This window comes from Cricetulus griseus, chromosome 3 (assembly GCF_003668045.3).
Source record: "Cricetulus griseus strain 17A/GY chromosome 3, alternate assembly CriGri-PICRH-1.0, whole genome shotgun sequence".
In the NCBI taxonomy this organism is placed as follows: Eukaryota; Metazoa; Chordata; class Mammalia; order Rodentia; family Cricetidae; genus Cricetulus; species Cricetulus griseus.
This window is the reverse complement of record NC_048596.1, coordinates 50,716,911-50,743,080: the sequence shown is the minus strand read 5'-3', so window position 1 is coordinate 50,743,080 and position 26,170 is coordinate 50,716,911. Positions and strand designations below refer to the sequence as shown.

Here is a 26,170-nt window from a genome sequence, read left to right as displayed (position 1 = left end):
TACTTACATTACAATTCATAACAGCTGCAAAATTACAGTTATGAAGAGGCAACAAAATAATTCTATGGTAGGGGTCCTCTCAACAAGAGAAACTGTATTAAAGGGCTTCAGCATTAACAATGCTGAGAACCATTCATCTATGGTTTGCTTTAGGCTAGGATGCCACATTTACTACTATAGCTCTGTTGTGTAGTTTGAAGTCAGGTATTGTAGTACTTCCAGCATTGTTGATGGGTTTGTTTGTTGTTTGTTTTTGTTTGCCAACGGTCACATTATCTATTGGGGGATTTTTATGATTATACTTCAATTAAAAGATGGTTGTCTTTTTTTCTATTTGTGTGTAAATTTTCATCAGAATTCTGACTGGAATTGCATTAAATGGATAGATTCCTTTGGGTAGGCTGGCCATTTTTACAACATTGACTCTTCCAATCGATGAACATTGGTGGACTTTCTAGCTTTCTCTTCAATTTTATTTTTTAGTGTCATAAAGTTTCCATTAAAGAGGTCTTTCATTTCATTGGTTAAGTTTATTCCCAGGTATTATTTTTAAACCACTGAGTTGTATACGTTAACGGGTGAATTATAATTCCCTTACCAGTAGCTCCTAAAGTTAGAAATGGGTTCCAATTACTGAAATGTGTCATTAAAATACAGCTTTCTTAAATATTCCAAGGTAATTTTGATCTTGAAAGTGAAAAACCAGAGAAAAAGTGAGCATGAAAGGATCAATATTTGGGAAGAGGAATGACCTAACACAGGTAAAGGACATGTGAATCATCGATATGAATATGACTCTAATTCTTCTACTTTCAATGCTACTGACCATTGTTCATTTTTTGGTGGTGGGCAATTGCATGAAAACATATTTGATAGAGAAAGTGTATAATCCAGTTTGAAGCTCCATAGCTTCAGCATGGCTATTGCAACTGTATTGGCATACATTGAAATGTATAGACTTTGGGTCTGCTTAATTTCCCTGTGTGATATTTTTTATTTACAAGTTCTTTCATTGTTTGAACATATGCTTTGGGTGGGAATACTTTTCTAATTTTTTTCTGAATATATTGTCACTACAGGAATGCTACTATTTGGACAAACAGCTGTTTTAATTTTATATTCTGCTACTTTGCAGATCTAAGAGTTTTATAAGTTTATCATATCTAACCTTAATCTGGTAGAGTCCTCAGGGTTTTTTATATATAAGATGATGACATCTGCAAATAAGGATTCCATTTCCTGCACAAAAATCACCTGAAAATGGATCAAAGACGTCAACATAAAACCCAAAACTCTGAGACTCTTGGATGAAAAGGGAAAGGCACACAGTACAGGACACAGGCATGGGAAGGGTTTTCAAAGAGGATGGTTGCTGCTCCAAACCCTGTTCACATAGACAGCCCTGGTTCAACTGAGTGGCTCCCAAAACAAAACAATAAACACGAATGTGGGAGAGGAAGTTGTGGAAAGGAAGGAGGACAGAGTGAGAGGGAGACATGAGAGTGCTGGGGGAGGTCAGTCAGAATGCACGATATACACCTAGGAAATCGCCAAAGAACAATTTTAATGGGCGGTGTTTTTTTTTTTTTTTGAGAAGAAAAGAAATACAGAATTTGGTACCTATTGTATGCCAAGTTTCTATGAAAGTGAAATGCATCTCTTGCCTAATTTTACCTCAAAGCACACTTCTCTCAATGAAAATAAAAATAGTGACATTACTGAATATTTAAAATATATCCAACATAAAGATATAAGTAATGTGGTTGATCATTGGGAGAAGTTTACGGTCCTGAGGAGAGTTGATACTTGACAAAGCCAAGTAAGGCAAGGAAAGTAGGCCCATAAGATCAAGAGACAAACAAGACAAAAATCTTGTGTCTGAAAGCCTAGATCAGTTAAGGACAAGGGGACCAGTTGAAGGAACAAGGAACAAGAAAAGAATAGTTGGCTCATATACTAAAGAATTAAACAAACAGAAGTAAAGGAGTATTGGGAACTCTGTGAGCTCTGATTATCCGCAGTGTGCTTTGCTGTGTGATGACTAATGGTGCTGTCCTTCCTATCAATCCACAGAACAAGCTGCCAAGAACAAAGTTGACTTCTCCAGAAAGGACACCTGAGCCCTCCTTCCCGGGTACTCACAGCTGCTTGTCCAAGGCTGAATCTTCAACCTCCAGTCAAGTAAAGGTCTTGAGAAGTAAACAGGACACAGTTTCACAGGGCAGGATGTAGAGGGGCTCCACTCTCTTCCCACACTTATGTCCCTGCCCTGGCACCTGCTGGGCTGGAGGCCACTTAAGTGGTTTCCATGTCTAAACAATACCCACCCCACACTGAAGGGACTGTGACTGTGACTTGGGTTTTACCTGGATACTTGGTGGAGGCCATTCTCTGGAGAGTGAATAATGGTCACTGGGTGAAAAAAAGATGCTTGTTGTGGAGCTATTTAAGGGGACATTGAGGGAAACCACAGGACACTTGTGCTTCTGGTCTGAATTTTTCTCTCTCCAGAAGCAACTTGCCTCAGATTTCCAAATGGAGTTCACAAACTGCAGGTGCTGGGCTTCCTGCACATGTGTGAGGCAGGTTTTATGTCTCAGCTGACATTGCACAGATGATTCAGTCACAGAATCTGTGCAAGGAGAGTGGTGTCTTCGGAAAGAAGGAAGGTGTTGTACCAGTGACGGCTGTGCTGCTCCCAGACTCCTGGTAGCCTCAGAATCTTACACATGAGCAGAGTTGGCCACTCCAAATGCCTTACAACACCTAACAGGAGGAGACTTATGGAGAGAACTCTTTCTCAGTGCTTTCTACATATTTATGACAAAAGCATTTCCCAAGGGTCTCTAGAAGACAGAATGATGGCTAGAATATAGTTCAGCGATAAATAAATAAACACCAGCTCCCAAGAAATAAATAAACCTGGCTGAAGTGGCAGGCAATATTCTTTTCATATCTCCAAGACTGTTGGCCCTTACAGTTTTAATAAAATTTCATTTAAAATAAATAAGCAGAGCCAGTGATATCACTTGGTGCATAAAGGCATTTGTGGTCGAGTCCAGCCATGTGAACTCAGTACCTGAGGCACAGACCTTAGAAGAAAAGAACTGACGCAGTTTTCCTTCACCTACACTTTACATACAGCATTCAAACACACACACACACACACACACACACACACACACACACACACACACACACACACACACACTCTGTCGTTGAGATAATTTGCTGTTAGCATTACTAACACTGCTGCTTTTATGAGCTGGTTTGTAACTGGGATCCTTGCTCAGGGTATTTATAAATTGTAACCGGTTTTGGTACAGTTTTTGTGTTCTCTACATATAAGATCTTCAGACACTGTTCTCTTTCTATCATGGCTACCTGTGTCTTTTCTGTGTATGATTGCTATGGGTAGGATTCCCACAGTTTGAATAAACAGAGAAAGTAGACATTCTTTGTTACAGGATGTCCTTGACTTACTATAGGTAGTCTTTCTATATTAAGATACATTTTTTGCGGGTGTTTGTGGTGCATGCCTTTAATCCCAGCATTTGGGAGGCAGAGGCAGGCGGATCTCTGTGAGTTCAAGGCTAGCCTGGTCTCCAGAGCGAATGCCAGGATAGGCTCTAAAGCTACACTGAGAAACCCAGTCTCAAAAAACAAACAAACAAAAAAGATACATTTTTCATGCATAATGAAGTCCATAATTTTATAATAAAGAATTGTTAATTTTGAAAAATAATTAGTTAGGCAGCATTCAGGAGGCAGGGGCAGGTGGATCTCCGTGAGTTTGAGACAGCCTCGTCTATAAAATGAGTTCCTAGACAGTCAGAACTTTTATACAGAGAAAGCCTGTCTCAAACAACCCAGAAAAAAATATTATTAAAATACTTCTGTTTTTATGTATGTGTGGACATGCATTTATGTGAAGTTCAGGGGAAAATTAATGTGAGACAGTTCCCTCCTTTCACTGTGTCGGCCAAGGGATGAAAACTCAGGTCAGTAGACATGGTAGCAAGCATCTTTATTCACTGAACTATCTTGCCAGCCCACAGAAGTGTTCTTGTTCAGATTAATATGATGTCCTTCCATCACCAACAAAGAGGATGAAGGGGTTTTTCTTTCTCATTATGCTGATGCAACACAAAGTGTATAAATGTGCATTTGTTGAGTCGCCCTTGTAACACTGTTTATGATAGTAAACAATATGTCCTGTGGTATTATGTTATTGGAATTTTGATGAGTATTCTTACAAGTATGTTCATCAAGGATACCAGAGTTTTAGGGTTTGATGTGTGAGTGTGAGTGTGTGTGAGTGTGAGGGTCGTTGTGTGATTTTGGATCAGTGAAATGCTGGCCTGACAGGATGTTTTAGGAACAATTCCCTACAATGCAGTTTTGGAATAAAATAAGAATAATCTTAGTTCTCCAAATATTTGATAGAATTCAGTAGTAAAGCCATTTTGTTCTGGTCTTACTCTTCTTCATATGGAAACTTATGATATACATATACATATATATACACTCCAATCACAAATTGCTGTCTATTCAGATTTTTAAAAATCTTCATGATTCCATTTGATAGAATACATACGTTCAGAAATGGCTCCTATATTCTGTCACATTTGTTGGCATGAAGTTGATCATAAGGATCCCTGCCAATCCTTTGATTTCTTTCTGTGGAATAATTGGTAATTTCTCATTTTTCATTTCATATTTTCCCATTATTCTATATTTGTCTAGATGTGCATTTCCCTAGTTCATAGTTTTCAAGAACTGTCTTAAATCCACTGGTGTTTTCTATGCTTTCTGCTCTGTATTTTTTGCTTTGTCTTATTCAGTGTTTCCTTCCTTAACTAATTTGGAGCCTATTTTGTTTTCTGCTTGCAGTGCATTGAGGTTATTCTTTCTTTCAGATCTTCCTGATCTTTTGATATGGTTATATGCCAGGGTTTGGATGAGTGTTGGCAAGGTCCAAATGCAAAGCTCTATTCCAGGGCAAGTATTTGGAGGTTCTGCACCCTGGAAAATGTCATCCTGTTGTCCAGAAGCCACTTGTACCTGTTGAGATGGAGAGAACTCAAGTGCAATAATCAAAAGCTCAAAAGTAAACTGAAACTTCACAAATTACTTCCTTGGATGTGAAAGGTCACCTGAAAGAACAATGATGCTCCCATGAGGCTGCTCTCCTGGGCTACAGCCCATGAGGATGGAGGAAGGTAAGTGGATCAGTCCTCAGTGATGCAGAAGGGGGGCCTAAACCAGGTCTTGTGAGCTGCCATGTGTATGAAGGGCGGGACCAGTAAGCCTCACCATGTATAAATATCCCTGGGCTAGGGTCTCTGGTAGACTGCATTTGCTCACCCTTTGCTAAGTCTGAAAACAAACTGAGCACCATGAGGCTGTCCCTGTGTCTTCTCTTGGTCATCCTGGCTGTTCATTGCTATGAGGGTGAGTATCATTTATGATCAATCCAGCCATAGCTCCTGGTAAGTTTGCCTCTCTGAACAGTTGGTAAGTTTATGTATGACAAGGTTCAAGTCAGGAAAAGATGATCAAAAATTTCTTCCATCCTTTCTTTCTTGCCCTCATAAAAGCCCAGATACATTCAACTAATCTTATCCTACTTAGGAAGCTTGATGAGGTGGAGGGAGGACAAGACATCCGTTATGAAAAAAGTTCAGGAAATGCTTTTCATCAGAGGAAGTCTGTTGTTTGTGTTACTTTTCAGTTTATTGCCTTAGTTCCTGGGAAAGTGACTTGAGATAGTTCCATTCCACATCAGTGTTTCCTGAGTCTGTGAGGTACAAAACCCAAGGCCCTCCATTAGACTCTGAGAAGAAGCAGGCTGGTGTAGCATGGTCATTTTCTGGCGGGTCCAACCAATAACAGGGATAGAAACAGTACAGTCATTACCACTAAGACATCCATTTTCCTAAAATTAAGTTTTTGCAAACAACCCATTTGTGTGTGAACAGTACATTCTACATGCTCAGTACCTTTAAAATGAACCAAGTTCCATGGGAAGCTACTCTCTTTTGTTTTTGCATCTCCCTCTGACTGCCTAACTACCCCTCATGTGATGGTCTACAACATGCCCTTGAGCCCAATGGAACCTGCTTTTGGTACACATCAGATGCTGTTTGGGTACCTCCCAAGGACTGTATTGTCCTGTCCTAGGGAAAACTGGCTCAGGTGATCCATCCCTGACATCCAAGCTAGGTAAAGCTGAAACGTGAGAAACTTTCTGAGGCCAGCCCACACCACCTCTGGAGATGGGGATAGGTGTTGTTTATTTATTTTGCTTTTTAAAGAGTCTTGAAGGGAATGTGGAACCTAGATTAGGAGAGCTGATTTCTTTAGTTCTGCCAAAACATTATCTGGATCTTTAGAAACCATAGGGAGGTGTCAGCTTCTCCTGTCACCCTCCCTAGAAGTAAGTCTGAGCATCCGTGTGGAAAGGTAAAGCTTGTCACAAGTTTCCAGGATATGCTCTGGTGTGAGTCAAAATTGATCAACTCAGCTGCACAGTGGTGGCATACAACTTTAATCCTAGCACTCATTAGGCTGAAGCAGGCAGATCTCTGAGTTGGGGGAACAGCCTGATATGCAGATCATGTCCAAGACAGAAGAGACACACAGAGAACACTATCTCAAAACAAAAAGAAAGAAAGAAAAGAAAAACCAAACCAAACAAAAAAGCTCTTGTAGCTTTAGCTTTTTACCTTGAACTGTACTTGATGCCCTGACCTAATTCCATCAATTTCAAAATGTTGCCGTTCTACACATAAGCAGTCTGGTTGGTTTTTCCTTTTCCCATCTCTTGTAAAATTCTAACTCTGTTATTCATGTCAAAGTTGCATGACACAAAACTTCATTTTTTCAACTATCAAAAACTCATGAAAATGCTACAGAAGATGCAGTCAAACCTCCAGCTATTAATGCTAGAAAACAAATTTCAGCAAGCCACAGAAACTTTAGAAGTTGTGAATGTGAATTCAAATATAGAAAAGTAGAGAGTCAATGTTAATCTTTCTTCAGTCCCTTGCTCTGTGGCCTTGAGGAAGTCACGCTGTTCTTTTTCAGTTACAGGCGTGAGCTATAATACTGTTTATCATGGCCAGTCTGGAGCCTTAAATCAGAGAGACTCAAGCAAAAGCAAAAAAAAAATTAATTAAAAGTGAAAAGTAATTTTGGCTAACTGAATTCTTTCCCTTACTCTTTCCAGCTGATGCTGCAATGGTCTGTCCAGCAGTTATTAAAGAAAGCGGTATATTCGTAACTGGGAGTGAGGAAACCTTGAGGAAGGAACTTGAGAAATATGATGCACCTCCCGAGGCTGTTGAAGCAAAACTGGAAGTGAAGCGATGTGTAGACAGCAAGTTGAGCACTTTAGAGAAACTAGAAATAGCAAAAGTTTTGGTATGTGCATTTTGCTTTACACACTCAGAACGCCACAAATGACGTTGCCCTGATACTCTGTGGGGAACACATAGAAGGAGGGGAAACACTGGAATTATAGATCAACAACTGTCAGTTGATTCAGGAATCCACTGCTAATCTGAGTTCAGTTATAAACTGTCTCTGGGATAGGTGCCTCCTTCTTAGAGATCCACCCTAGATACAACACTCTGGGGCATCCCAAGAACGACAAATGGGACCCTACAAAGGGAGGATTCAGGGCTAACACTATTGTTAATCTACTGGGAACATTGCTGAAGTTGACGTCTACTTAATGAGTTGATATTATCTCTCTTGATTGCTGTGGGGAGAGTTGGTGGATGAGAATCACACAGATAGGAGGAAGGAAGTTAAAGACAACCTCCTTAATAGCAAAAGACTGACAGGATCCATTTCTCTGCCACATTAGCTGGCCCTGCCAGGAGCCTGTGACCCCATTTTTCCGATACTTCTTACCCACTTTTGCACTGGGTTTCCCCTGGTTACCCCATTGGATGAAGGTGGAGTTCACAATTCTAAATCATCATAGAAAGTTATGCCTGAGGACTTGGGACATACTCTGTAAGCCTGCTAATAGCAGAGACACAGAAAATCAAGCCACACTGTTGAGTCCATTCAGAGTGTATTTGCCTGAATTTGGAAAGATTTCCACTAATGTGCATCATTTCATGTAATTTCCCCATCGCAATTCAGTATTTCCCCCAACACACTGTGAGGTCCTCAGTGCAGTGCTCCTCCATGGAGCACTGGTTTGCTAGCTGTTCTTCTCCGGGAACTTCGTGATTCTGGTCACCATTCTTCTCTTGCTTTCTATTTATTTCCAGGGAGAAGTCATTCTATATTGTAAAATAAGGGAATTTTGAAACGCAGCTCTTCCTGGTCTCCATTGCTTCTCACAGATAACCTGAATTTCTTTGCCCAATGTGAAGGTTTCAACGTCTTGCACTAATAAATTACTCTCCTTGCATGTTTCCATCTGTCTGTTGTTATCCTGAGTTATCCTAAGTGTTGCACTGAATGGGTTTTGATAAAACATTTGATTTTCAGTGATGGTAATAAGTCACAAAGATAATCTCTATCAATATGACTACCAAGCCTGAGCATCAGGCATTAGGAACACTCGTGTCTGGTCAAGCATCATCTTGCATTGCCCTACAAGTAAGTTTCTCATTTCTGTAGTCATAACTGAAAATTATCCCATATAATAACAACCATTGGCCCCTCCTGTGGCCACTGTAGTAAACTGTCTCATTGCTACCCATGTACAACATGCCAGTCGCTGCCTAAGTACTCCAACTCAGAATCTTCCCTATCCAACCCATGGTACTACTTATGGCAAGCTCCATATTCTGAAAGAAAAGCTTTGGCTGTCATAAGCTTTGTTAAAGGAGACCCACTGTGTTCTCCATTCCTTAAAGAAATGTTAACAACTTATGTGAGCTTGTGTCCTAATCATATTAATTTACAATTTCCTTCCTTATGTCTCTCTGAACATTTCCACATTTTCTTCCCCAGTAAAGGAGTCATGGTTTCATACCATGTCAGGGTACAGAGAAAACAGAGAATGGAAAGAATGGTTTTAGTGATGCCTACTGCCTACTGCCCTAAACTTGGTCCACATCCCCGAGTCTGATGGGTGATTGCCCAAAAGGACAGGTGAACACCACTAATAAAGTTCAGGTTACTAAAATCCCTTCTTTCTATGACTGACCAAGCAAACAAAAGAAATCAAGAACTCTTCTGAGAATGTTATACCCTCACAGGCAACACTTAAAAAAGCATACAGCAGTGTAAATGTTTAAGTAAAACTGATGTTTCAACTACATTGCATCTAGTGGGAAAGAAACTGAGGTAGAATGCAGTTGGTTGTTTTTTTACTCTTGGGCTCTTTTGAGGGGTGTGATCATCCAGCTCACAGAGTCTTATTATTACTTATAAAAGCCCTGCCTTACCTTGACTCGTTTCTAGCCAGCTTTTCTTAGGTTATCCCATCTACCTTTTGCCTCTAGGCTTATACCTTTCTCTTACTTCTATATATCTTCCTTTCATTCTTACGCCATGACTGCCTGTGTGACTAGCCCCTAACATCTCCCTGTCCTTGTTCCTTTTCCTCCTCCTTGATCTTTTATCCCCAAATTTCTCCTTCTATTTATTCTCCTGCCTGCAAACTCCGCCCATCCTTTGTACTGCCTCACTATTGGCCACTCAGCTCTTTATTAGACCAATCAGGTGTTTTAGACAAGCAAAGTAACAGTTTCACAGAGTTAAACTAATGAAACAGAAAAGAATGCAACACATCTTTGCACCATCAAAAAGTGCTCCACAGCATAAAAAAATGTCACACATCTTTAGCTAACATCCCACCACAATGGAATGTTTACCTGAAATGGAGGGTTAGTTATCCAAACCATGTGTGAACACAGAGGTCAAAATTTAAGGAGACAGCAGAAAAATAGAATTGAAAAGAAAAAAAAAAAAACACAAGGAAAATTTTCCACAATTAAACCACATGAAACAGCAAAAGGCACAGCAAACTACTCCTTCTCCACACTTATATTTGGGTGACATGGGGAATTAAAAGAAACATGCCTTTTTTTCCACAAAAAAACAAAGCAAAAAAAACAAAAAACCACTAAACTATCTCAAAGTAGTGGGAGTGAATTTGAAATCTAACAGGAAAACTTCTGGCTAATATGGCAGACATAAATCTGCTTCCTTGCAACCCTGTGAGAGAGATTCAGAAAAGAAACAGAGAGACATGGTGATATTTTGTCTGTGATCTACAAACAAACTTGTGTGAAGATCAGAGTATGGAGCTAAACCACTTGTTAGCCTTAGAGGCCAGGCAGTGGTGGCAGCCACCTTTGATCCCAGCACTTGGGATCACACGCCTTTAATCCCAGCACTAGCTAGGTGGAGACCAGAGGGATAAGACCCGAGAGAGAGAGAGGAATATGAGGCAGGAGGAGACAGGAGCTCATTGCACTCAGTCTGAGGATTCCTAGAGACAGGATCGCCCATTTAGTTTGAGGATTCGGTAGAGGAAAGAAGCCTCTCTAGTGTCTGGCTCCTATACTTCTCTGATCTTCCAGCATATGCCCCGATTCCGACTCCCAGTTTTTAATATTAAGACCTATTAAAACTTGTGCTACAGTGTGGGGGGTGAAGAAATTTTCCAAGTGTGGTAGCCTATGCCTTTAATCCCAGTTCTCAGTTTTGTGAAAGCAGAAGCTGGCCGGTCTCTGAGTTCCAGACCACCCTAGTCTACACAGCAAGTTCCAAGCTATCCCAGACTACATAGTGAGATCCTGTCTCAGAGAGAGGAAGAGAGGAGAGGTAGAAAGGGCCTCATTACAAACAGAAAGAGAACACAAAGGTCAGAAATTCACAAAGGTAGTGACAGGTTCCTTGCAAAGTGCAAAAGAAAAAGATAGCAAGGGGCAGAAAAGAAGCTAGCAAGCCCCTCATACCGCTCCATGGCTTCTAGGAGGAGGCACTGAAAGCTGTGAGATGCCTCCACACCTAAAGCAGGCAGCCCTGGTAGATAAGACTTCAAGTTCTGTGCTCGGGACAAGCCTAGAGTTACAAAGACTTCCCAAAGCAGTTGCAAGTCAACATGACTGAGTGCAGGGCCTCCTTATCATTGTGAGAGGAATCTCCTCATTGGAAAATGGACTTCCTGGAAGGGTCTCTGAATGAGTGACAGCTAGGACACTGGGAGAGTGAATTTAACCTGTCTGTCGAAGGGTGAGAGACAGCCATGGGCAGGATTTGTGCAGAAGAGCAGGGCTAGACACAGAGAGGCTGAAATCTCATGTCTCCAGGGGTGTCTGTTCAGACAGTGAAGTTCCTAGGGAAACTGATCCCCAGTCAATGACTGGGATCTTCCCTCATCACCTGACTATAATCTTTAGGGGATACTCCTGTGTCTCAGTTCTCACAGTGCCAACATATGGAACCACCTACCTGCCAGGCGGGGTTCTAAACCCATAGACTGAGGTTCTAGTGGCCTCCTTGACTCTCTGCTGCATCCTTCCAGTAGGCTGACAAAGGAGGACGAGCTCTTGAAATGATGGACACAGGCCTTCCATCTCCATAGTTCTCAGTGCTGTGCTTGCTTTTCAAGATCCCAGCACAAATGAGAGATGTGAGCCCCCTGTTGAGGGATATTTCTTTACTCGGTGTGAAGATGTGGCATTGTGATTGGTTTAATAACAAGCTGAATGGCAATAGCTCAGCCGGAAGAGGTTAGAGAAGGCTTTCAGGGAAACAGAATTTTCTGGGAAGAAGAAAGATGGAGTTGCTAACCAGACATGGTAAGGGAACAGGAAGTGCAAGGTGGACTAGAGGTAACACCCCATGGCAGAAATTAATAATGCGGCAAATTCCTTTTTGTTTTCTCTTGGTTTTTTGAGACAAGATGTCTCTGTGCAACAGCACTAGCTCTCCTGGAACTAGCTCTGTAGGCCAGCCTCAAACTCACAGAGATCTGCCTGCCTCTGCCCCCTGAGTTCTGGGAATAAAGGTGGGTGCTGCAAACACCCAGCTTGGCAACTTTAGGGGAAAAAAAACATAAATTTACGGCTGGACAGGTGACTCAGAAGTTAGGAGCACTTGCTGCTTTTGTAGTAGTCTACAGTTTAGTCCCAGAACAATGTTGATCGGCTCACAACCAATTTTAACTCTGATTTGAGGGGATCCAATACCTCTGACCTCTGTTGGCATCCGCAAGTAAACTCACATAGGCCGCATACACACATACAATAAATAAACAAAGTTGGCAATAAACAGATATCAATCAGCATTACATATGAAGACACTTAGAAGGAAATTGGTTATGAGCCTTCACTTAGCCCTGGGTGTCTGAAGTCTTCTCAGCATTTGATCACAAACTACAAACAGAATTGCCAGCAAGGAGAAGACTACTGCTTTTTCTGGAAAGGGATGTGTGTAGCTGCACCCAGAGCAGCCAGAGTAGTTGCTCAGGCTTTGTGCCTGGCACTGAAGAAGGCTTGACCTGTTCCTTCTTCAATTGGCCATTCATTTCCTCCCTTCTCTGTATTGACTGGGGCCTTACAGGTATCACGGGCATAACCAGGAGGCAACGCAATTTGTCCTTTTCTGCTTTGGGGAGCCCAAGTGCCTGCACAGGGCATCTGGTGGGTATAGCTCAGATACCAGAGACTGGGAAGTTTGAAATGTTCTGGGCCTTGGGCACTTGGGTTTTCTCAGCTACAAAATGGAAAAAGCAGTGAGTAGCTTCAGGAGGTCTGGTGACTTGGAGAGGACGTGTGCATGATTGAGTGCAGGGCTGGGTGTAATGTAGTTTGGGGGACACATGGCAGGGAGAGGGCTCAGGTGAAGCCTCCAGGCAGAAGGGGCTACTCCAGCTTGTAGTTTCCTCCCATTTTTCTGGGCCTTGTGGGTGGTTCTGGGAACATAGATGACCAAAGCTCATTTGAAGAGAAAAGTATTTGGAAATACGAAAGACTCTGAAAGCACTGGTCGAATAATCAATAGAATAAATCCTCTGACTGGTGCTGAGAAATTTAACACTCAAGCTTAAGAATGAAAGGCTGGAGTCTGATTGGCTCTAGGAGAAGTGAGAGTGGTGATGGTGAACATTGGGTACCACACAGCCTTTTCCACAAATATCAGATGACACATCAGATGACACACACCTGTTCTTATCATTAGGAATATTTAGTCTTAGTCCTTGAGGCTGGCCACTCCTCAGGCTCTGCCATGCTTGCTGTGTGGGGAGTAGAAGGACTTGAGAAAGTCCTTGTGCTGGGATCTGATCAGGGAAAGAATGCCCTTCAAGATGACTTTGGTACCTGGACAACCAGGTGGAGACGTCACCATAAATCCGCCAGCCACTAAGTATGTGCTTAGCTCAGTGTAGGGTGGCTCTGGTCCCGATAGCTCCTGATGCTCTTTCCCTTTTAATTGGGGTGACCCCCAGGGGCAGACAGACCACATCAAACCACCATAGTTTGTATTGAACACACCTGTAGTAAGGCCCATGTACTTTTCCATGTCCTCCAGGTCTTCCACTCTAAGGGCAGTTAAATTAGGTGGCATGAGAAGCTGACAAGCTTACTATGGAAGCCTTTTAAGAAGACCTTTGCCAATTGCTTTAGGTCAAAATAAAGACTAAATACAACTGCAGTAGTGCTTTAAACAGTGAGGAAACAGTGTGCACCAATATTGAGTTCCATCTATTGCTTGTGAAGTCCCTTGCTTGACTCTAAGTTGAAGGACATCATTGAGGGCCACCAGGTGCAAGTACAAACATGAGTAAACAATCGTCTTTCTGTCATTTCCTAAATCACCTTTGCTCTTGGCAAGTTGCACTTGAGTGGAATGATGAAAAATGTCATAAGTAATGTGCATAATTAAACAAATGCAGCATAAACAAATGTAACCCTTCTTTACATAGTTCAAGTAATATTCCACAGCATCTTCTTCTGTTTCTCCTGGCTTTTGCACCTTCTCTGAACTTAATGAGTTGCTTATGTGTTCCTACATAACTGAATGTTGGCTACTGTCATTTTCTTTTTTAATACCTCTGCTCAGTGAAGTACATTTTCTCATAATTATATAAACATATATGTTGGGGATACCTTTGGGTCTGCTATTCTTCTCTTATCTCAGGGTGACCCACAGTGCCCTTAGGGTCCATTGACAAGGCCGGCCCCGGCCCCGCCGGATCGCTCCGCCCCAAGGTCAGCCATCTGGACACGGAAGAAGATAAAGGCCGTTTCGCCTGACTACTACTGTGCCTTTTTCCCCTATAAAAGGACTCCCCTTCCGGGGCTTGGGGCTTGGCCTAACAGAAGCTAAGTCCCCGGGTACGCGCGCCACCAATAAAACCTCTTGCTTTTGCATCCAAAGTTCGTGGTTTTGCTGATTCCTGGGTGCGGGTCTCCTTCTACGAAAGTACCTCTTTGCGGGTCTTTCATTTGGGGGCTCGTCCGGGATCGAGACCCGCCCAGGGACCACCGACCCACGTCTGGGAGGTAAGCATTGTGCGGATCCGCTGTCTTGTCTTTTGTCTTGTCTCGTCTTGTCTGTCTGTCTGAATCCGTCTTATGAACTGCGCCTGCGTTTGTGTAGTACCCAGCTCCGTACGTTTGTATTTGGCGGCTCCGAGGAGGAACTCCCGGCTGCGGCTCCAGGAGACGTCCTGGTAGCATCTGGAGCCCCAATGGGCTCATTTGTTTTCTGGCTAGGGTAGATGCCTTAGCATTTGGAGCCTCAATGGGCTCATTTGTTTTCTGGAGTTTTACTTTTGACTCTCTGTAGAAACCACGCTGCGAAAGCCTGTTCTGTGTTGTTTGGTCTTTGTTTTGTAGTTGATGTGCATAAACGCAAATGGATTACTCTTTGTTCCTCAGAATGGCCAGCCTTTGACATGGGCTGGCCTCGGGATGATACCTTTAACCCCCAAACTATATTTCAGGTAAAAGAGAAGACACCTGAGGTACTCCCCCCGGGAGAATTGACTGAGGAGCCCCCGCCAGGACATCTAAACGGCCTTATAGTTATTAAGAACTGTAAAAAGACTTTAATAAAATTTTTATGTTGACTGAGAAGAAAAAAAAATATAAGAAACTTAAATAATAAAGAGGGAAAGAAAAAAAAGAAAAAAACAGTTTTTTAATGTTTGTTTTTATTAATGTTTGTACTTAAAGAGCTTCAATTTAGAATTATTTTTGAGCAAAGCCTGACAATGTAAAGTTTTTGTTTTATGAAAGATGCTGATCTATTATAAGATATTATAGTTTATAGTTTAGAAATAAGTTTAGGATGTTGGTAACACACACCTTTAAGCTCAGGGTATAGGTAGCACACGCCTTAAGTTTAGAACATTGGTGACACATGCCTTTAATCCCACCACTCGGGAATAAGAGGCAGATGGATGTTTATGAGTTCAAGGCCTGCCTGGTCCGGCAGATCGAATTCCAGGACAGGCTTCAAAGTCACAGAAAAACCCTGCCTAAGAAAGAAGTTAAGCTACTGTTTAAGGAATATAAGGTAGCTCTATGCAGTTTTAAGTTCAGCTGTGCTGTTTCAAACATCTTACTAAGTTAAAACCAGTTACAGTCAGACTAAAAATTATTTACAGAAATAAGACCTTACCTAGCCACCTGTATACTTAATGTGTGCTTAAGGCAAGTAATTAAAACAGACAAACAGACCTCTAATGCTTCAGAGATCTTCAGAATATGGCATTTAAATTGTTATCTTTAAAGTTTATAATGTCAGACAGACTGCCAGATCCTGACAGTGACCCAAAGTCTCCAAAAAAAAAAGATTACGAGGCACCTCAGTTCCCGCACCTGGACCAGTGAGCGAGATGCTCAGATGTGAAACCTGCCGCCTGCCAGAACCTGGCCGAGACTGTGGACAAAGCTGCTGGACACTGGAAAATTGATTGTACCCCTTTGCCTAGACAAAACAAGGTCAGTCTTTTCCATGTCCCTCTTCCACAGAGAGAGAGAAAAAAAACTCTCACAGTATAGGCCTGGCGAAGATTGCTGTTCTTTGAGACAGCTGCCTCCAACGGTAATGGAGAAACTTGGGTTTGGCTAACTGTATATGGACTTGCTTCTAACTGGCTTCTGTCACTTTTTAGTAGATTCGGATAAAATATACCCTTCTCAGATCTCTGAAATATTACTGGTTGTCAGCTTGACAGCATCAGACAGTCAGATCCACTATAGACTAGTCAGTATGTTAGCTGATAAAATAATGACTATCTACTGTTCAGGCACAAGCTCAAGGTTTTTAAGTTTATTTTAGTTGTCATCTAAGTACAAACTTAAAGGGCTTTTCATCAGGCCAAAGGCACCTCTGTCCAATCCATACCCGGCTCTCTGGACAGAGGAGAAATGTACATGCTTATAGCCCAAATCTGTAGTTTTTGCTAGGACTCAAAGTTATAAATATGTTCTTGCTGTTTGAACAGATATCCAGATATCTGCTTTTTCTACACTGTGGGCTTCAGTAAATAAGTTTTAACCTCTGTTCCCAGTTTAAATATGTCTTAAACAGGTTTCTGCTTCTGACAGACATCTGAGTACCAGTTGCTGACTACAGGCTGTTCTAAGTAGACTGCGAGCCCTGGACTTGCTATGGATGTGAACCAGTCTGCTGATGTGGACACCCCCTATCTCTGCAACAGTGTCTGCTAACCAGAAGCCCCTGATGGATTCCCCATTGCCTAAATTCCTTTTTGCTTTTGACTAGCATTTCAACCTTCTGGGGTCCCTAACTTCGTCCCAAAGTCAGCAGGAAGCAGTTTGGAAAAGAATTTCGCCGTCCATTTTCCCTGGTTAAAATGCTAAGTCAAAAGGAACTCCCTTGCATGGGGATGCGAAACGACAGGGGATGCTCACTGGAAGCCTTCATCCTCATGGGACAAGATTCAGGTAACCAGAGGATGGCAAAAGGGCTCCACCGATACCACCTCTATGCCTCTCCTTATTTCCTTTATGGATGAGGGTAAGAAAGCAACAGAATGGCAGAAGGGAGATGCTTGGGGCCTTCGCTAGTACCTGTCGGGACCAGATGGGGGGGGGGCATCTTTAAAATTAGACTCAAAGTAAAAACTATCACCAACCTGAATATGTTTACAGCGTACTAAAGAAATCATCCCGACATCAGAGGGAGCCAATATCCTTAACCATGGCCCTATTATTAGAAGGAGTAACAATGGGGGGCATAGCAGCTGGCATAGGGACCCCTGGTTATTCTATTTTTAATCCTTATATTTGGTCCCTACATTCTAATAGACCCAAAATATCCAGAGACCTCTGAATGAAAGATTCCATTCAGTTACAAGAGAAATGGGGGAATGAAAGACCCCCGCCCTTAGCTTTTTCTTTTAAGTTTGCCTCCTTCTCCGGTCGGCAGCTGGCGGAGCGCGCGGGGAATACATCCTCCCCTGCACTCCCCGACCCTTGATCCCCACAGCTGCCGGCTCCCACTTCCCCGCCGCCGCACAAGGCCGGCCCCGGCCCCGCCGGATCGCTCCGTCCCAAGGTCAGCCATCTGGACACGGAAGAAGATAAAGGCCGTTTCGCCTGACTACTACTGTGCCTTTTTCCCCTATAAAAGGACGCCCCTTCCGGGGCTCGGGGCTTGGCCTAACAGAAGCTAAGTCCCCGGGTACGCGCGCCACCAATAAAACCTCTTGCTTTTGCATCCAAAGTTCGTGGTTTTCCTGATTCCTGGGTGCGGGTCTCCTTCTACGAAAGTACCTCTTCGCGGGTATTTCAAGAGGATATGGAGATACTCCTACATTTTTTTCTGCTTAAAAAAGAAAATCTAGAAAGTAAAAGTTGGTACATGATTTGAAAAAAGTTTTTAAGAAAAAGCCTCAGTAGACACTGCCTGTTAGATACACAACCTGGAATGGTGTCAGCCTAGATGCAAATTAGGCCATGTCAGCCAAGATGCATAGGAGGCCATGTCAGCTAATCAGAGCTTCGAAGGTTAGATTGGAAAAGACTGCTCAGAAACTTTAAGAAAATCCCAAAAATTGTTTGGGACATATGTTGTATTCTAAAGAAATTAAGGCTTGGCCCCTGTAAGAATCAGATTGCAGGGTATAGTTATGGCTCAGTCACCTAGTAAAAGTTCATGTCTGCTAACTAGGAAGGAATGATGAGGGACACTCTGGTATATTTCAAGTCTTCATTCTGCCTCACATCCTGATTAATTTGTAGGGCAGAGATGTCCTAGAAGCCATGGACGCCGTACAAGCCACAAATCCTGTACAGCACATGCTTAGGGAGCAAGGCCAGGAAAAGGGATTGGGAAGATTTACAAGTGACCCCCTGCCCATGTTGGATAAACCTTTGGTGCAGAGGGCCCCTGGAAATGGGAGAGAATTGGGTTATTTTTAAGGGGGCCATTGTTGCACAGCCTCATATCCCTCCAATTCCTATCACCTGGAAAAATGATGAACGTGTTTGGGTAGAACAATGACCCCTGTCTAAAATAAAGTTGGAGGCTGCTCATGCCCTGGTTCAGGAACAACTCAATTCTGGTCACATTAACCCTTTTACCTCTCCCTGGAAAACCACAATATTAATTGGACCAGACCTAGTTTAAAAAATTACTACTGGGCAACTTAAACCTTTCTCTGATATACTACAAGGTGAATCAGTTTCCAACTCTCATTGAGTCCTTACTACAGCAGGACAGGAGTGCATTCATTTGATTGAAAAAACGCCTTAAAATGAGGTCATTTGGATTATATAGATTATGCCCACCCTTTAAAATTATTAGTGTTTTGTTCTGCTCATGCTCCTACAGGACTTTTTTGGCAAGAGAGTCCTATTCTTTGGGTTCATTCTCTGGCCTCCCCGTCTAAATCAGTGGTATCCTATCCCAAAGCTATAATTGCACTCCTGTTTAAAGAGCAAAAGATTGCTTTGCAGGCTTTTGGTAAGGAGCCAGATCAAGTTGTTACACCTTTGTCCCGTCTACAAATGGAGTGGCTACAAAATTATAGTTATGATGGGCCGTTTTTCTCTCTGCTACGCAGAGTGATTTTGATAATCATTACCCATCCAATAATTTGGTTTACAAGCTGTTCAAATAGGATTTACTCATCTGAAAATGACTTTCATTTTATCCACATAAAGGCATCCCTCTAAATATTGGCTATTACAGTATTTTGAAAAGTGAGATGTTAAATTATGTGCAACCGAAAATGTGGATGTTTTGTATAAATCACACTGGCATCATTCTTTAATTCTGCTGTGTGCCATAATCATTATTTAAAAAACCAAGTAGGTATTGCACAAAAACATGACCTTTTCCTTAGTTTCAGTAAACTCTAAGGTAACTAGAAGAACATTATTCTTCTAAGGGCTGCAGAGATAGCTCAGCAGTTAGAGCACTTGCTGCTTTTGCAAGTAGTTTCCAATAAGACTCCAGGTCCAAGGGATCCAACACCCACTTCTGACCTCTGCAAGCCATGGAAACATGTGGGTCTGTTCAATGTAAAAATTGTGAGAAGAACGACCAAATTCATGATTGCCTAATTAAAGCAAGTTTTATTTAGTACTGGCCAGGAAGATGAACCCTGGCCAGGTCCATACCTGATAGCTAGGTGAGTCACCGAGTTAGATTAGTCAGGTGCTTATAAAGGCAAAACCCTTCTTCCCTCCTTCATCCAATCAGGGGCAAGCACACATCCTGAAGTACTTCCTGCCTGCATACTTCCCACCTACATGTGACCAAGCACATCCTGTGCAGTTGGGGAAACCAGCCTTGTTTACTGAAGTGAGATCACATGGCTTGTTATCTGACAGGAACAACAGCCCCCAGCATTCCAGCAAGTTCTCTGTCCTTTGGCAAGTGGGGCTTACAGGTTAGAAGCACTTTTGTTATAGATCTCTCAAGCACACTAATTTAAACTTCAAACATAACTTTAGCCCTCACAGTTCACATAATGCTCTGACGTGCATAGTGTGCACATGAGCACACACATAAATAAATCAATCTTTCTAGAAATTCTCTTTCAAGAAGAAAAATCCCTTGAAAGAACCATGTAGGGAGAAACCCTGATTATAGGCTTTTAAGAAGCAAAGAAGCAGAGAGGCAAGCATGAGGCGCTCTCTTGCTTGGCTGAGCTGACTGGGAAGCATTTCTAGATCCGTACTGCTCAGGTGCAAACCTGGTCACTGGTTCCCTTGTGTGGGTATTTTCCCCTAATAAACTACTAGTTATTAACCTATCTCTGTCTCCACTTTGTAATCATTAATATCTGGTGTCAGAAAGAGGGTTCACCCCAGGCCCCTTTCCTTTCCCGGATCAGAGCCCTTCTCAGCCAGGATGCCCAGTGTTCCTATCCGTTTCACTCCCTCGTTCCTTATCAGCCACACCAAGTGTTTTTTCCACAGGTCTCCAAACCAGAGGTTCCCAGAGGAAACAAGGACACCCGCCGCTGCCACTGCCACTGCCACTGCCACTGCCACCTCCTCGGGTCTATCTCCCAGCCTTAGTGTGGCTTCTGTCAGCTGTGCTTCCACAGGTTTTCCCAGCCCGAGGTGCCTCCCATTCCGTATAGCTGCTGCAGCCATAGCCACCACTGCCAAGCAGGCTTCTGCATAGCGCTGGACACCGATTGATGCCCGGAACTGGCTACCAACTTTCTGGTTTCCAAAAAACTTTTTGTTAATAAAATCATGCCCCATTTAATCTCGGTAGCCACCTTGAGAATTTACAGATAGCATTGAGGCAACAATAAACCATATTGGACTGTGATGTCCTACTGTACAACTCTGCCACCTGCCTGCCAAAACCAGTTACTGCGACTGGAAGGAAACTGGTACAGGTAAACTCACATTGTGGCAGAAAATATGACAATGCAGACAATTGAGAATATTCTTGCTTCTTACTTGAATACGATGTTAGAGTAGCCTATGACTTGCCAATAATATACCTATATATTATGTTTGTGATCAGCTTCATAGCTCACGTTATATCTGCAACCAGAGAACTGAGACACAGGGAAAAGGACAAAGAACCTGTACAAATTGTAGGCAGCTTAGAAAGTTGGATGCAAGTTATAAAAGTCAACCAGGAAAACATGATCTCTGAAATGAAAGACATAAAACGTTTACATAAAGAAGTTGATTATGCTGAATCTGGCCATACTACATTACTAACAAAGGTAGAACAAACTCATGGCAAAAGAGAAAGCAAAATTTGTTCCATGACTGATGCCTTAAATGGAAAGGTAGCTAAGAACCAGGACAGGACTAGCACACTGGCACACATAATTTGCTCCATGTCTGATGAATCTACTGCCACAGGCCAAATCCTGGAGTCTAGGATTGCATATTTAGAAGGCAATTTATATGCCATTCAGATACTATCTAAGGATGAGGATAGTAACAGTTTATAAAGATATGGAAATGAAGAAACAACAAAAATTAACAAATCTATGAAATCCTGAGACTCTTATATGATTCACGAGATTCAATCTCTAAAGGACACAGTAGTTGTCAGGCTACAAGCCTTGGATGACTTCAAATTGGATTCCTCCCAATCCGATGCACCTATTCCAATAAAACATCAGGAAAACCTTCCTAAGATTGTTATGCACTCATCACTGGTCTTCCCAGTGAATACATCAGAAAATGTGCCATCTAAGAAATACCCAAATGGCAATGTTGCATATCAATGGGAACAGATACAACTAAAAGTCTAGAAAGGAATTAAGGAGGCTGTTGGCTCATATGGTCTCCATAGCCCTTATGCCAAAGAATTATTAAATTCATGGGCACCATTTAATAGAGTAAAGCACATAGATTAGGAATGCCTAATATCAGCGCTACTTGAAAATTTGTCTCAAATACAGTGGAGGGCTTTATGGAGGGAGGAAGCAAAAGCCCCCGAGTCTCAAGGCTTAAAGAAAGGTTGTGAAACTCCCCAAAATAAGATTCTTGTTGAGGATCTTTATGCTGACCCACAAGCTCAGGCTACATATGGTGAGCACATATTGTCCTTATGCAGGACAGCAGCCTTAAAGGAATGGGACAAGGATTGTGAACCAGAAGAAAGAGTAGAACCCTATACTAAAAACCCCTAGAAAGGGACTGACAGAACAGTTCACTAGCTTTTTACAAAGACTATCCAGGGCAGTAGAGTTACAGGTAGCAGATTTAGACTCTAGAAAAAATTCTCGTACAATCTCTAGCTTATGAAAATGTGAATACACTATGCAAAAGGATACTTTCCCTTTAAAGATCAGATCAGTACCACTGGAACAGTGGGTCTTGCATACAACTTATCTTGAGGATAATGTCCAAGATACAGAAGCTTGGGTAAGAGAGGCGATCTCAAAAGGTTTAAAAAGACACCAAGAGGCTAAATGTCTTAAAGGTGATGACACAGAAGCTTGGAATAAGAAACAAACCCCCAAGTTCAAAAAAGACACCAAGAGGCCAGATGCTCTAACTGTAATGGAACAGGAACTTGGGTAAAAAGAGCAATCCCTGGAGGGTTGAGAAGGCATCAGGATACTAGATGTTTAAACTGTGGCACAATAATACATATTAGACGAATTGTAAGCAAGGAAATACCAAAAATGTCTCACATAGAAGGCTTCTGCCTCCTGGATTATGTAGGCAAGGGCATTCACTGAACCAATGAATGTAGATGGACCAGAGACATACAAGGAAACAAACTACAATCGGGAAACTTCATGGGGGCCATATTCAAGACCCCCATGTGGAGAAAGGTTGGTCATTCCCACTCACTCTGGAGAAAAATCTCTCACAGGACTATTAGATAGTACATTGTCTATTGTAAAGATGGTAGTTTGGCTAGTGAGGAGGAATCAAGCATGACTAGAGGAGACAAAAAAGGCATATTTTGGCAAACATCTATAAAGGATCAGAGGCCCCAGTTGAAAGTAAGAATAAATAATACTTATTACCAGTTTGGTGGACACGCGAGGGAGACATGACTACTATAACCCAAAAGTCCTGGCCTCAGAGATGGCACCTACAAGAGGTGAATGTTCAATTTTTAGGGATTGGAACTTATCTAAAGTACACCAAAGTGTGAGGTTGTTGTCTGCATAGGACAGGAGGGAAAGACAGGATGGTTAAAGCCATCTGTAGCAAGTATCACAATAAAATTCTCGAGTCATGTGTACCTTTTACAGCAGTGGAATGCCCAGATTAACATTCCACCAGTATCAGAGGCAAATCATATACAAACTCTAGATGGTAGACAAAATATTGTAAGGCACTATGGAAAACAGATACCAACCATCCAGGCTACACATAAACAAAGTACAAATGCTAAACCTACAGAGGAACCAAAAGCTCTACCTTTAAAATGGTTTACAGATGGACCTGTCTGGGTAGGACAATGGCCTATGACATCTGAGATGCTAGAGGCTTTAGAAAAGCTAGTTCAGGAACAGCTACATGCTGGGCATATAGAAGATTCTACCAGCCCTTGGAATTCTCCTGAATTTGTTATCCAAAGGAAGTCCGGTAAATGGAGGATGCTGACAGACCTGAGAGCCATTAATAAAGTAATTCAGCCAATGGGCTCTCTACACCTTGGAGTGCCTTTGCCTTCCCTGATTCCTAAAGGATGGCCATTGATCTACAAGATTGCTTCTTCACTATACTGTTGCAAGAAAAAGATAGGGAAAATTTGCATTCACATTATCTACTTATAATAATTCACAGCCAGTTAAGAGATTTCTGTGGAAGGTTTTGCCACAGGGAATGATAAATACTTACTTCTACCTTGTGCCAGCACCTGTGCCAGTACAAAAACCAATGAAGATAACTCCTAAGAAATTTCCACAATTCATAATATATCATTATATGGATGAAATACTCTTGTCAGATTCTAAGAAGGAAACATTAGAATGGATATTTGAGACAGTAAAGGAAGTTCTACCTAATTGGGGATTACAGATTGTCCCAGAAAAAAAAAACAAAAAGGAGATTCTATTAATTTTTTAGGTTATAAAATAGATTTACAAAAAATCAGGCCACAAAATGTACAAATTAGAAGATATCATTATCAAACTCTTAATGACCTGCAGAAATTGCTAGGGGAAATTTCTCAAATACAGATAATAATTGGCATAGAAGGACATGAGTTAAAGCATTTAAAATGGCCATTAAAGGGCACAAGGACTTAAACAAATCACAAATATTATCAGCTAAAGTGGAAAAAGAATTACAATGTGTGGAAAACAGAATACTGGACACACATGTAAGCTGTGTAGACCCTCATTTAGACTGTATTCTTGTTATTTTACCATCCAGAGAATACCCTTCAGGGATTCTGATACAGAGAGAAGATATTATATTAGAATGGGTATTTCTGTCACAACAAAAGAATAAAGAGTGAAGACATACATAGAAAAAATTTCTGATTTGATTCTAAAAGGCAAATTAAGACTTCGTCAACTGACTGAAAGAGACCCAGAAGAAATTATAGTACCTTTAACTAATGAGGAAATTTTGTCCTTATGTAAGAACAATGAATACTAGCAGACAGCTTGTAGAAACATCTTGGGAACAATTAGCAACAATTATACCAAAACTACAGAATTAAATTCATAAAAAAAGACAATCTGGATCCTTCCACGTATTGTAAGAAAAACACCTATTTCTGGAGTCCGTACCTTCTTCACTGATGCCAACAAATCAGGTAAGGCAGGATATAAGTCAGGAGAGATAAGTAAAGTAGTTCAAAGTCCATATAACTCTGTACAGAAGGCAGAATTATACACAATTTTATGGTACTTATGGATTTTACAGAGACTCTCAATATAGTTACTGATTCTCAATATGCAGAGAGTTTCATTTTATACATCCAGACTGCTGAATTGGTTCCTGAAAATACAGAATTAACTCCACTTTTTTTAAAATTACAAAAAACAATCAGGAACAGGACCCATCTGAAACACATAACACACATCAGATCCCATACGGGTCTGCCAGGCCCACTGGCACAAGGCCATGATGAGATTGTTCATTGATTAATAAGAAGCATCCTAGAAGCCTCCAAATTTCATAAGAAACAACATGTAAATAGCAAAGGTTTTAAAAATGATTTAACCATCCCTTGGCAACAAGGCCAGGAGATAGTGAGAAGCTGTCCTAGCTGTTCGTTCTATAATCAAGCTCCATTGCAAGGAGACTGTAATCCTAAGGGCATTCAGAGAAATGAGGTCTCGCAGGTGGATGTCTTTCACTTTCCAGAATTTGGAAATTTAAAATATGTGCATCATACTATATATACATTTTCGGGGTTTCAATGGGCTATGGCTCTTAACTCTGAGAAGGCTGATTCTGTTATAATCCACCTGTTAAAGGTAAGGGCCATTATGGTTATACCTGCTCAAATAAAAACTGACAAAGCTCCAGCATATGTTTCCACCAAATTGGAACAGTGTTTCAAAATATCATAACATAAAGCATGTAACCAGTATACCACAATCTCACAGGACAAGCAGTGGTAGAGAGATCTAATCGAACACTGAAAGAAATGCTCCATAAACAGGCAGTGGGGACAAAAAACCCCAAACAAAGGTTACATAATGCTTTACTAACACTAAACTTTCTTAATGCCAATGAGAAAGGACAAACAGCTGCAGAAAGACACTGTACTACAGAAAAAATCTTCTGAACTAAGTCAGCCAGTACACTTCAAAGATGTATTGACCTCTGTATGGAAACCTGGACAGGTGTTACATTGGAAAAGGGGTTTTGCCTTTGTTTCCACAAGAGAAGAAAAGCTTTGGATACCATCAAAGTTGATCAAGATTCAAGTCAAAAAAGAAAACCCTCTCAATGAAGAGAAATGACAGCTCATCCACCAAGGTATAGTTCATCAAATGTATAGAAACCTCACAAAGGACAGGGAAGTGTTTTGTTTTTATCTTCACAGGAAAACTCATCTCCAGAAAGCAAAAAGACACTGCATGGGTGGATACCTAAAGAGGAGAGGATAGCTATACAAAAAGAACCACCAAATAACAGTAATTTGCCATATGGAAAACTCTATAACTGTATTTTGTAAAATGTATTTCTCTTACTTCCTAGTCTCTATTCAAGTAAACCAACGCTGGCATTAGAGTTGGATTTGGCTTTCCTCCTCTAAATCCAAGCATGTTGCTAAAATAAAATTTAGAGTTCAG

General features: G+C 41.6%; 1 protein-coding gene across 1 annotated transcript; it reads left to right on the top strand.

The window, feature by feature from the left end:
* Window positions 1-5,399: 5,399 nt before the first annotated feature.
* On the top strand, window positions 5,400-18,380 carry LOC100751230 (prostatic steroid-binding protein C1). Its single transcript, XM_035441587.1, has 3 exons — window positions 5,400-5,454; window positions 7,232-7,425; window positions 18,201-18,380. The coding sequence occupies exons 1-3, from the start codon at window positions 5,400-5,402 to the stop codon at window positions 18,378-18,380; spliced, it is 429 nt and encodes a 142-aa protein (XP_035297478.1).
* The last annotated feature ends 7,790 nt before the right edge of the window (window positions 18,381-26,170 follow it).